The 13624-nt window shown below is 40.7% G+C and overlaps 2 protein-coding genes across 3 annotated transcripts in view; both read left to right on the top strand.

The window, feature by feature from the left end:
- frmd3 (FERM domain containing 3) overlaps window positions 1-12261 on the top strand; it is a 40606-nt gene extending 28345 nt beyond the window's left edge. For both annotated transcript variants that reach the window (XM_047155441.2, XM_017467173.3), the window contains exons 11-14: window positions 931-1005; window positions 1165-1233; window positions 3485-3609; window positions 9111-12261. In XM_047155441.2, coding sequence (XP_047011397.1) covers window positions 931-1005; window positions 1165-1233; window positions 3485-3609; window positions 9111-9763 — 922 coding nt within the window. In that variant the 3' untranslated portion in view covers window positions 9764-12261. The remainder of the gene's footprint in view (window positions 1-930; window positions 1006-1164; window positions 1234-3484; window positions 3610-9110) is intronic.
- On the top strand, window positions 5585-7313 carry LOC128632834 (uncharacterized). Its single transcript, XM_053680120.1, has one exon. The coding sequence runs from the start codon at window positions 5987-5989 to the stop codon at window positions 7238-7240; it is 1254 nt and encodes a 417-aa protein (XP_053536095.1). The 5' UTR covers window positions 5585-5986; the 3' UTR covers window positions 7241-7313.
- Window positions 12262-13624: the final 1363 nt, after the last annotated feature.

Below are 13624 nucleotides of genomic sequence, written 5' to 3'. Positions count from 1 at the left end.
CCAGACAGGCTGGTTTGAGAACTGCTGATCTCCTGGGATTTTTACACACAGCAGTCTCTAGATCGGGGGTGTCTAATCTTATCCACGAAGGGCGGGTGTGGGTGATTCCACCTGTTTAATCAGTTGATCTTGGCTTACAATAGACTCAGGTGTGGCTTCTGCTTGGTTGGAATGAAAACCTGCACCCACACCGGCCCTTTCCGGATAAGATTGGACACCCCTGCTCTAGAGTTTACTCAGAATGGTACAGTAAAGAAAAAAACATCTACCTGGTGGAGGTAGCGTAATGGTGTGAGGAACGTTTTCTTGACACTCTTTGGGCCCGTTAATAGCAACCAATCATCACTCGAGTTCCACGGCCTGTTTGAATATTGTTACTGATCATGGCCACAGTTAAATATCTTCTAATGGCTACTTCCAGCATGATAATGCACCATGTCACAAAGCAAAAGTCGTCTCAAACCGGTTTCATGAACGTGACCGTGAGTTCAGTGTTCTTCAGTGGCCTTCCCAGTCACCGGATCTGAATCCTGTAGAACACCTTTGAGACGTCATAGAACAGGAGATTCGCAGCATGAAAGTGCACCTGAGAAATCTGCAGGAATTGCGTGATGCATTCATGTCAACATGGACCAGAATCTCAAAGACATGTTTATAACATATTGTGGAATCCATGCCACGAAGAACTGAGGCTGTTTTGAGAGCAAAGCAAGGCCCTATCCAGGATTAGTACAGTTTTCCTAATAAAGTGCTCAGTGAGTGTATTTCTGTTTTCTTAAAGTAGAGGTGTCAAAGTATGTTAGGCAAAAAAAAAAAATACCCCAAGAAATATAACTTTATATATTGTTAAGAAAGTCCTTATTGCCCTACTTTACTCATTTTTTTAACTAAATTTTTTCCCGATTTTTTATTTATTTATTTTTTTAATAGATGTGCAAAATCGAGTCAGATCAAGACTGTCAACAGCAGCAATATATTTTTCAAAGGGACCAGATTTCGCTACAGGTAAGAATCTCAAACTTCTTTATAGCTCAGATGAATGGGAATTCCTCAAAATTCATTTTCTGTACACTGTTATGTCTCTGTTACATATGCATTATAATATAAACAATGAAAAGTATATGTATTGCATATGAGTAAATGATGTAAGGCTTGATTCGACAGCGGTCGTGTTGCTAAAGAGGTGATTGAAGCCAGTTCGAAGATCCAGAGGGAGCCTCCAGTCTTTCACAGGTCAGACTTACACCGAATGTATCCGAAGGCCACTGAGCCTACATAAGCTGTATACTGAATGTTTTTACGATTAAATCCACTTGATTGATTGACTGGAGTATCCAAATAGCAAAATAAAATGTCACTGCAAAGGTTTTCTTAACAAACAGGGGCTGAAAACCTATTTGACGAATCTGAGTTAGTTCTGAACAGGTGGCTTTCTAGTGTTATTAAATACGAGAGACGATCATGTGGAACTGCAGGCCATGTCATATACAGACGAGTACACATGCAGGCCATGTAATATATTTGAGAGTACATACTAACACTGTTGTTACAACAAGTGATGTAGGGACATTTAATAAAATCAGGAATTCGCCTTCATCTTGTGTACACTGAGCTCGCACGTTCTCCCCATGCTTCAGGGGTTTCCTCCGGGTACTCCGGTTTCCTCCCCAGCCCAAAGACATGCATTGTAGGCTGTTTTCCATATTATGTGTGCCTTTATTGCTGTCTAATGACGTTTTTGAGGTATCACAAAGTCTGTAGAGGAACATTTATAGTCTTCAAAACAAGTTTTGGGTGATTTTGAGTTCATAATTTTGTCACAGGCTGTCACATACACTGTTCTGATTGTTCGTGATAGAAGGATTCCTTGCGACTGCCTTGGATATTGATGGGTATCCTAAAGGGGTTCTATTTGGAACCTAATCTGAAAGGAAAACGTGTGTCTTGTATATCTGATGTCATACTTTGTCTGACTAATATTTTCATTTTTATTTTCATCCAGATGATAGAAATTTGACTCAATTTTGGGAAATTTGGAATTATGCCATGGTTCCATTGATTACATGCTTAGAAAAAAGGGGTTCCTCAAGTGTTCTATCGATAGTTAAGAAATATAACTTCCTAAAATGGTTCTATTGGAACTAGGGATGGGCGATATGGACTTAAAGCTATATCACGATATTTTCCGGTATGTATTGCGATAACGATATCAGTGACGATTTTCTGTAACTGAAACGGTTCCAGATTGTGGAGGTACAGTACCTCCTCGTTTATCGCTAAATGAGGAGCTACTGTACCTCCACCTCCGCAGAACGTCGCACACAGACACACGTCATCAACTAGGCTTTATCGCTATTATCGCGGGAAGACTAATTCTTATCTTGGGAAGAATTTTTACCGGTATATTGCAAACGATAAGATATCACCCCATCCCTAAATGGAACCCTAAAAAAGAAAACCCATTCTTGTACAATTATACACAAACCTCTCTAGGGTTCTCCCAGAATGACAAACTGGAAAACCCTTTAAGTTGCTTTCACATCTATTATTAAGTCTTTTTTTTTTCTGAGTCTGACTAAGACAAAAATGGATACTTTTGGATTTGGTTTATTTGGTTTCACACTACACATTTATATTAAGTAAACCAAAAAGGAAAGTAAAAAAAAACTGCCTGACGGGCATGTACGGCTGAATGCTCGTAAAACTCTTTCGTATATTGGACAGACATTTCTGTGTGCCAAGTGCATATAAAAATCACAAAACAATCATGAGCACAGGGAACACTGATTGTTTTTTGGTTTACTTCCCGCAGTTGAGTCAAATCAAGAATCATATCGTTTTTTCCTCACTGCAGTTTGACGGGAACCAGACTGAGACCACCTCAGATATTCAGGCGCTCAGATGCTCTCAGACCCATCTGTGATTGTTGTGTTCTCACCTGCCTAAAGAACCGAAAAGAAGGGGAATGCAACAAGCTGTGATTCAAATGGTGTAAACCTTACAGATGTGAAAGCACCTTTTTTTTGTTTGTTTTTTTTTAAATTATGTAAATATTATGAACAAAAGCAAATCAAAAGAGCATTTGGCAACAGTGTCGTGTGTGATGTGCTCGCCATGTTTCCTGTTAAAGTCCATCGCGACCTTCTCAATCCAGCCATGAGAATGATTTCAATACGTTCTACTTTTGTCAAAGGCGTTCTTAAATGCTATCTGAATAAAAATGATATAATATAAACTACAGTATGAAAACTTTTGGAAGACATTTTGCTAAAAAGTGTTCATTTTGCCTATGTGTGGAGACTTTTGGGACACCCTGTAGAAAGGGTTTTGGTATTTTTGTCCAAACTCATGATCTCTGTTCAGGTTTTCTTAAGCACAAATTCAGAATCTGAGTAACACATGTGGATACGAATCCCACTCTACTTTCGTCTGACCTTCTTTTCTTCGTTGTTGTTTTCTGTTGCTCTGATTTATTGTGCTGCAGGTGTCAATTGGGTCAGAGCAGAAGTTTTACCTCGCTCAGCCATAAGCACCTCATAATGAACATGGAGCCGCTGCTGCCGGCGCTCAGCTCAAACAGAGAATACAGGGAGGCCTCGGCTGACAGCGGTAACACACACACACACACACACACACACACACACACACACACACACATGCAGAGTGCTGACAGGTGGGAGATGCGCTGTTCTTGGTTGCTTAGTGGGAATTGAGCAGCTGAAGTCCCAGTCTCTGCAGAGACTCCAATCAGAGGGTTAAAAATATGCACTTGATTATCTGAGAGGACAGAGCGTTAGCTCTGATTAATAGAGCTGTGTTCGGGCTTGCACAGCGTCTGAGGGTGTACGAAAGTGTCGAGCTACATGCTAATTTAGAACTGCTTGATCTGGCACACGTGAAAGCACACAGCAGTATCACCAGCGTTCACACTTCTTATGACTGAGCACACGTGTTTCTGAATATAGCTCGAGTCTTGAGCTGTTGTTCTTCTAAGGTGCTGAAAAGTCGTCGAAACATGTGCTGTAGATGACACTGGATGTCCTCCGGACGCAATATGCAGAAACACGAGTGAGTGCACAATGAGGACATGAGAAAATGTACGATGACATGTCAAACTCTTTGAGATGAGTAGCAGAAGGACTTGAGGTACAGAATAGCGGAGTCTCAAACAGAATATTTCTTCACATTCTGTAAAAAACAAACGAATTGCTTCCCAAAATTCGGTCGCGAAGCCATCGTTATCTTTGCCCTTCGATTGGAATTCTTTAAAAAAAAAACGTCATAATCGATATGGCGCAGTTTTCTGTGAGGAGACATTTGTTTAACATCTCCAGGCATCTCCAGTTTCTGCTGTTCTAATGTAAAAGATAGCAGGAGCTAACTTGTTTTGTGTATGTTCCACAACATGAAATGCAACTATAAACGGATAAAAAGTACGACATGTTCTTTAATTAATCTTTTTTTTTTTTTTTTTTAAACCATTGATAAATGTCTGAAGAGGAATAAAACAGAGCACAAATATGTCACTGGCATAGACAAACACACACACACACGCGCACAGAAAAACAAAACAGTTGTTATTATAGGACTGTGGTGCTGTTTGAACTTTCATAGTACATCCTCAACACTCCCCATGAATTTGTGTCCTTTGCAAAATAGGCTATTTAATCCAAGATGCCTTCCATAGACCTGCCATGTCACCTTATCCGTGTATGTGTGTGAGTATGAGAGAGAGAGAGAGAGAGGATACAGGGGATGTCCTGGGATCTTAAGGCCCCTGCATTTTGTGCGGCTTAACAGGCTTAATATATTACTTCATGTCCCCTGTAGACCTTTGAAACACAGATACCAGTGTAAACGAATTGCTTCAATTGAGCCAGTTGAACATAAAAGTGCCACTAGTGGCTTAATTTATAGGCAACTTTAGGTGCAGGAAGAACTGTATACTTTGCCGATATATTGTATCATAAAACAGCAAGATTACTGGCCTCAACTGGGCTTGATATTTTAGGAGTCTTTGAATAAAAAAAAATGCATGCATCAGGACTCTATTTCTGTAATTAAGAATAGGATTAGTAAACCAGGAAGTTGTTTCCATTTTATCAAGTGCCTTTGCTTTACCCAGACTTACATACACATTTTATTTGGACTAATCAGCATCTTCTACTTAACTATGGCAGACGTATTCAAACTTTTTCCCCCATGAGGCCCACTTGCCCCATCATCCCCCCCACGCAAAATGCAGAAAGGTTGGCAAATATTTATTTTTGGTATTTTCCATCTCACCCTGCACATCACTCCCACCCGCACAGTTTGAAGACCTCTGAACTGTGGTGTAGTTCATTTGCAGAAATGGCAAAATACAAACATGACACCTATTGAGCATGGGGTATGTCCTATGGCGAGGTTGTCAGAAGTCATAGAGAAACAAACACAAGCTTCTATTTATTTATTTATTTATTTATTTATTTATTTATAGATTTTCTAGAGGAATATATGAGATGAGTGGAGTTTCTTCTTCCATTTGCTTCCAAATCCATCTCCTACATCTGTCCTGAAGAGTAATGCCTCACATTGGCTTATCTCTTTATGTGTCTCTTTAATGAATCTTCCACAACCAATAATCTAATAATCTCAAATGGTATTTTCAAGAGAGATCTATGACTCTTGATGGCTTTATTTATAGGTTTTGACCCATTCCTCCCCCTGCCTATAATTGCTTTCTCTTTTACTGTGGCCTTTCACTGCCTATAGGCATGCACTGTCTAACAGCAATCCTTTGAGGGTTTCTCATCTCCGTAGTCAGCCTCTGAGATTTGCACTGCCATGTGCCATGGATAACATTGTAAAAATAGCCCATCCTGTATTTGGGATGATCCGGTCTCTAATGCCCCGTCTTTGTTAACACTGCTGACATCTCAGGAATTCAGTGGCAAGCAGGGGTCAGTCGGACCCAAGTATAAGGGGTGTGTGGGTATGGATGTGAATGTGTATGACCACACTAAACCCTGTTGGAGTACATGGCAGCCAGTATTACACCAGAACAAAGTACAACAGAAGCTCAGGGTTGATAAGGAGCTACCTCAGAGTAGTAATGGAGGAGCAGAGAGTGGGGAAGAAGGCGGAGCAGGATTGCATAGAGGTTCCAGACAAGGTTCTGGAGGGAGATGTGGAGACAGACAAGATTCTAAAGAGAGGAATGGATGAGGGAGAAGTTCTGGAAGGCACTATGGATGTTCGCAAGGATCAAACCAAGGTTCTGGAAGACTGTGTATACATGGATGAAGATCAAGTTCTTGAAGGTGTGGAAGTGGATACATTTCAATATGAGGTTCCAGAGTCCAGTAATGAAGTGGGCAAGGTTCAAGATGAGGTTCTGGATGGCAGTATAGATGTTGTCAAGGTCCTAGCTGTGGTTCTGGAGGGTTGTTTTGACAATGAAATGTCTCAAGACAAGGTTCTGGAGGATGGTGTGGATGTGGACAAGGTTTTAAATTCTAGTTTGGATACGGACAAGGTCCAAGACAATGTTACGGAGGGTGGCGTGGAGGATAACACGTTTCAAGACTTCAAGAAGGTTCTTGATGGTGGTGTTGAAGTGAACAAGGATTTGGAGGGAGGTTTGGACATGGACAAAGTACAAGACAAAGTTCTGAAAGTTGGTGTGGAGGTGGATAAGTTCCAAGACAAGGTTCTGAAGGGCGGTGTGGGTCTAAACACAGCAGAAGACAATTTTGTAAAGGGGAATGTCGATGTGGATGAGATTCATGACAAGGTTCAGGAGGGCAGTGTGTATGTGGAAAACGTTCTAGAGGAAGCTCGGGAGGAGGCTGAGGACATGGATAAGGTACGAAACAAGATGAAGGACGGTGTTGATGTGGACAAGACTCTAGGTGAGGGTCTGAAGGGCAGTGTGGATGTAAATAAGAACAGTGTGGACTTGAACAAGCCTCATGACATGGTCCTGGAGGACAATGTGGACATGGAGGAGGTTTTGAATACTCAGGAGCGGATGGATACCATGCGCTGCCAGGTGAAGATCACCACACGGCACAGTTTGCAGCTGCGCATGGTCAATCACACAGCTCAGGATGTGTTTGTGAGGCTGCTCAGCCATGGGGAACGAATCGCAGGAAGTGGTAAGGAAGCATATTTCTCAGATTATGATAACAATGATCATGATGATAATCCCATAAATATCTTACTGGTTACTAGCCCACTCAGTGTTGATTTATCTTAGCTTAGAAATACTCCTACCGAGATATTCTCTGTTCCCTTTGTCACTACGAACTTGAAGGGAGGCCTTCCACACAAATCATCGTAAAGTTAGAATAGTGAGGTCACAAAAGAGTAAGTACTAAGCATTACCAACAACAGAGTATCTAGATTGTATAAAAACGTACAATCCATAAAAGGTTATAACAAGTTTGGAGGTTAGGATTGATGAATTTGAGAAGTACAAGAAGTTTAAGTGGTTTCCCCAGGTGCCAAGCACAGGTTTTCTCATCCTCTCAGACTTCTTAAATAACAGCAAACATGTGGGCTAAGGAATGACGCCAATGTCAACCTTTGAATTTCTTTTGCTGAAAAGCCGACTTGGCGACATCTGTTCGCTTTCTTTACTGGCCCATTCACATCCTTACAGAAAGTCGCCCACACACACTTGGTCTTTGTTGACTCTTACTGTTGCCATGACACCAATCAGCGATGGACTGCTGACTCTCCTCCTCCTGCGAGGTTCAAAGATATACGCATGTCTCTCTTGGTTCGTGTCACCATAGCGACGGATTCTCGCTTGTGTTCTGATCTTGACTGCTGTGTAATGCAACATTGCGACGAGAATGACCCCATTTTCTGGGATTAGTATTACATTTGCTCTTTCAGCTCTCTAATGCAGATGATACACTGGAATTCAGTATGATCTTCTTATTGTTACTTACAGTTTATTACATTCGCTTAAGCCTTAAGGCAATATTTCTTCCATTTATAGTATACAGAAAGACCGCTGATTTGGATATTTTAAGTATGTTAAATAGCAATACTTATACTCAGTATATGTAATTTTATTATACTATACCCACATTCTGTTTTCTACTATAGAGTACTTATAAATATTGTGTTATATATGTAAAATTTTATGAATACGAGCCACAAAACTACAACATTGTGTGCGAGAGACTAGTAGTTTGGAGTGGTGATGACATCACTGATGACTTAGTCAGGAGACTTGTCTTAATCCACACTGGCCCGACAGCTGGGTCTATTTTTACACTGGAGTTACCCAAAGAGTACAAGCTAAAGCCCTGGTTCTTTTGCACACATGCACACATATCTTTTAGTTTTAAGATGTATTACCGATGAGTCATTCCTTAATTAATTTGTGATCAGTTTTTAACCCCGTTTTTCTCCCAAATTTTTCATTGCCACCCACTAGCTAGGTTTCCCCTATCACATGGCAACTATCAAGCGGAGAGGGCGAAGGCTAACCCATGCTTCCTCTGAGAGCATCTTTTCATACTCCTGCTCCTGTGATGTCACAGCACAGTCGAACACGCTTGTAGGAGAGCTCTACCAACCCTCTTCCATATAAAAATGCTCACCAACCCTCTTCCATATAAAAGTGCTCACCAACCCTCTTCCATATAAAAGTGCCTAGCAATGTTTAGTATCACTCTAATCAATGGAAGATAAAGTATGGCCGTCCGTCCACCCTGAGAGCAGGACAATTTACACTTACATTCCTCATTAGCCTAAATGCACACGTTTGCTATATTATTTCACTATAGTAAATAAATAATATGCATTAAAATTAATGCTTAATTATAATATGAAGTTTTAAAGACATATTTACAATGTTTAATTTGCAATATACTCAGTTTTGATACAACCCGTTATGTTTACATGTGTACACATAGTTTACACATCAAAATTTTTGTAAATCAGGTGTCTTTTCATGTGTTTTTGGGTACTCGGAGCTAAAATATTTATATGTACACTTGGTTTTAGCAGATTGTATATTCAGACTGGCCTATAAGAAGGCGAAAGACTAAAGTGTTCATCCCAAATACAATAACAGAAAAGTCAAGTGATGTTTTTCTGTCCTTCTGTAGGTCTCCTGGCCTTGAAAGACTCGGTTCACTTGTCCCCACTGAAGCCTTGCATGATGCCAGAAGACCCTGAGCTGGAGGAGATGGAGTGCCATGTCCAAGAGACAGGACAGGAAGAATCAGCCATTCCTGGCACCGGACTGGAGGAAGAAAGGAGCAAGCAGGAGGTAGAGGAGGACGATGAAGACGGGTCTCACGCCATCTCGGATACAGCGTACAGCCCGTGTTCTAGTGTGATGCCCACGCCGGTGGAGGAAAAGCATGGTGGTGTGGACTTCCTGTTCCAAAGCCCTGGGCGTTTGCTGAAGGAACTCCACGCCGATCCGGAAATGCAGGCAGAGCTTTGGGCTGAGCGACACCGAGAACTGACCCGAGAGGCCGCCCGTCAGTCACTGTGTAGCCAATCAAACGACACGCCACAGATCCAGGCATTCCTCCACAGCGCTGTCCGACTCATAGCCGTAGCTTCAATCCTGCTCCTTCTCCTATTGGTCCTCTTGCTGTTTCTGCTGGAGTCTGACCTGGACGTTTCCTTCCTACAAGACATCCGAGAGACGCCCGAGTTTGAGCAGTTCCACTATGAGTACTACTGCCCGCTGCGCCGCTGGCTCTGCTACAAACTCGAGCTCCTGACAGAGCATCTGTGGGGAGACTGACACTAACATCTAACAGTATACGGCTACAAGGCCCTCCATCAGCAGGGATGAACTATTGGGACATGGGGAGGGGAATGGACTGACCAGGAAGGAAGGTTTGCTCTCGAACTTCATGCTGGGTTTTTTTTAACTTGCACCCTCAGGCTGGATTCACCCTCCACTGTACGCAAAGCCATGAATTGTAGGCGAGCTGCAAATGCTGAGCTGCAACTCAAATGTTCCAGGCAAGTTGCAGAGTTTTAGTGGTAGCAGTGAATGAGTAGAATAGATCTGTAGCAACAACACCAAAAAAACAGAGCAGCTAATCAGTCTGTATGAAGCTTCAAGAGGGGATGCACCGATCCCATTTCTTCATTCCCAATCCAATACTGATATCAGAGCTGTAATTCTCACCTTACAGCTGATATTGATTAGATACTGACATTATCCTGTCTGAACCCAACAGAGCTCAACAATTCCTCAGAACAATTTACAGCTTAACAATTACAATTTCAGAATTCCTCAGAACGTCAGGGAGTACGGCCTGGCTTTTAGCATCTCGTTCAATCCTGTTTTTTTTTTATACCACAGCACTGTTAAACTCTCAAGTCTGTTTGGTCAGAAGGTGTATATAACAGTGGCAGTAGTTCATCTGAAAGGCAAATCACAGGTTCTAATTCTGTACGTTACCATATCTATAGGAACAGGTCATTTACAAGCACTATTATGGAGGCTGTTGTACATGAATGGATTAAAAAAGTGTGTAATTGTTCATATTGTGCAGTTTTCTGTCATGAGACATTCCTTGTACATTTTTGGAAGGAGTCTCCAGTGTCAGCTCTTCGTTACAGTCAGAGTTAAAGCTGTAACTTTAAGTTTCTTCAGGATGGAGGGCTTGGAGGTAACATGACAAGCTTGCTATGTTCAAGAGAGCAAAAACAGAGAGGCTAGTGAAGGAAAGACTGTTAATAGCTGCTATAATGTAAGTGATAACAGGAAGTAACTTGGTTCACAGACGCGCTACAGCATCAAACATAACTATAAATGGAAATGAATTGAAAAATGTAAAAATTCTCATGAAAAATTGCACAAATATGTAAGATGGAAGAGGAAGAAAGCGTTTAGGGACATGCTGTTATTGGAAAATAATAGTACGTGCCAAATCTACACGCCAGCACTGAGAACACTGCATTGTTAGGTTGTGTAATGTTAATTACGTTAACGTAACTTTCGGGATGTTGTTTGAAGGTTAACAAAAACAGGCAAGGTGGAATTTAAACTTGAGGTTGGATGATGAGGACTTTTTAAGTCGATTTGACTGATATTAATGATTCATCTCAGTTTTGTTTATTGATCTGATGTGATCGCCGCGTAGGGTTTTATTTAGCGTCCAGTTGGTGCAGGTTTGGCTCGGGTGACAGCTTGGACAGAATGTTCTTGGATCGTTTTCCAAATTTTAAGACCCAAGGAAAGCTCTAACTGACATCGTCATAGTAACCAGGCTGGTTCTTGTGCAATCTTCTGTTGCACAAAATGTATAAAATTCCAAATTGTTTCAGGTCAAAATCTGTCTGATGCTGATACTCAGTATTGGATCGGTGCATCTCTTATTTAGTGTTATTGAAGCAGATCATCGTCGGATGCATTCAAATCATCTCAGCATGGCAGAATCCTGTTAATGAAACATCTGAAGTTCTAATGAAACCAGTAGCTTCATCTCAGCATGGCAGAATCCTGTTAATGAAACATCTGAAGTTCTAATGAAACCAGTAGCTTCATCTCAGCATGGCAGAATCCTGTTAATGAAACATCTGAAGTTCTAATGAAACCAGTAGCTACCAGTATAAAAATCCATGTTAGGATGAGTCAGCACATTTCATATGCATTTTTTGTAGCAAACACACGTAACCCTCGTATCAGATCCTTTGGTTCGCTCTTAAAATTATACTGTAATAACCAACCGCTTTTTTCATAACAGAGATGTCGGCTCTCGAGACGAGCCTGAGACAAACCTTCCCTTCCTCCTTCCTTAAAGCCACAGCATTTCGACTCTTCTGTATATGTCAAATTAGAGTAAGGACAAGAGAGATGTACTAAAACTTCAAATCTGTTTTTAAACATTTTATACATTTTTATGTAAAGCTTACTTTTACTGATATTTTTCAGCAAAAAAAAGAAGAAAAAAAGAACAAAGTTATCTTATTTAAACAGATTTAATCAGGCCGAGCAATGGAAGAAAAGTGAAATATTTTTACAGACAGTTACATGATATCGCTGTGGATTTTTCTTATACAGAATAGCACAATATTTAAAAAAAAAAAAAAAGACATTTTTTCAGATTATGTGATGTCATGAGCAGATATTGCATGGCGAGGAATGAGAGGATGTTTGTACAGGACAAAGTATATATCAGGCTACAAGAGGTCAAAGCCAGTCCATATGCCTGTAAGGTATATGTAGGATGTAGAATTAGTTCAAAGATGGATCACTATACATTATGCTTAAATCAGACTGAAAAATATATATATATATATATATATATATATATATATATATATATATATATATATATATATATATATATATATATATATATATATATATATACACACAGGGGTGGACAAATCATAAATTCATGAGTTCATTAGTTTGCCCACCGGGCAAATGAAAGCTCCACTGTGCTGCCCAGTCCTGTGTTTTGATTAAGGCTAAAAAGTGGTGGCTGATATAATGTAATTATGTATGTATGGCTAGTTGGAGTGATATATGATATGGATTCTCTACAAACAAATTTGTAATGTAACACATTATATTTGCGACTTTGACAAAGATCTGGAGATCGCGATGCCAACAATGCCACAACCGCTGGCCGTGCTGTCTGGGTGGGCGGGATGAAATCGTTCTTTCTCCCCTGTCAATCACAATGACACTAACCAATCAGGGGCACCTGTGAGCTCATGTCTGCGGAAGAGAGCGGATAGCACTTTCGTCCAAGGGTGTTACTCTGATGCAGCATGAACAACAGTGGGAAAAGATACAGTTGGCTGCCTTTATGTGTCTCAGAGGAAGCACGTGTTAGCCTTCACCCTCCCCGGTTGGTACCTGGCTTGTGTCTTTATTTTCGAAATATTTAACTGCGACGTGCTTCCAAATACATGCCTGTTCCTGATTCCGTAAAGAACGTCTGTAATCTGTCCCTGCTAACTAATCCGCATAGTAAAAATCATTCTAGTATCAACCGGATTGGCTGATGTGTGCGGTGCAGCACACTGCAAAAAAAAAGACATGACATCTTAGCAATTGGAAAAACCTTGAATATAGTCAGATTTATTTTCTTTGATAAATTTACAGTGCTCCAAATATAAGATTATTAAGCCATTTTTGTATTTATTTCAAGCTTGAAATAATCTTGTTTTTTTGGCAGATCATTTTGCTAATTTGTAGCCTTTATTTCTAGAAATAAGCCAAATGATTTGCCAATATAATAAGACGATATAAAGTTTGAAATGAGCCAGAAAATATCTAGAAATAGGTTTAATAATCTTATATTTGGTTTATTGCCATCTTATAATAGGAAATACTAGATAAATTTGACTATATTTAAAATGGGGGGTTGGCTTAGTGGTTAGCACGTTTGCCTCGTACCTCCCAGGCTTAGGGGATGAAATCCTGCCTCCGCCCTGTGTGCACGGAGATTGCATGTTCTCCCCCTGCTTCAGGGGTTTCCTAAGGGTACTCCGGTTTACTCCCCCAGTCCAAAGACATGCTCTTTATGCTGATTGGCATGTCCAAATTGTCCGTAGTGTAATAGTGTGTGTGTGATTTTGCCATGCGATGGGTTGGCGTGCACCCTGTCCAGGGTGTCCCCTGCCTTGTGCCACG

The sequence above is a fragment of the Ictalurus punctatus genome, chromosome 5, assembly GCF_001660625.3.
Source record: "Ictalurus punctatus breed USDA103 chromosome 5, Coco_2.0, whole genome shotgun sequence".
Lineage (NCBI taxonomy): Eukaryota > Metazoa > Chordata > Actinopteri > Siluriformes > Ictaluridae > Ictalurus > Ictalurus punctatus.
This window is presented reverse-complemented; position numbering and strand designations above follow the sequence as displayed.

Bases quoted from the DNA above. Each gene is read 5' to 3' on its own strand.
- LOC128632834 (XM_053680120.1), top strand. From the start codon at position 5,987: ATGTGTATGACCACACTAAACCCTGTTGGAGTACATGGCAGCCAGTAT.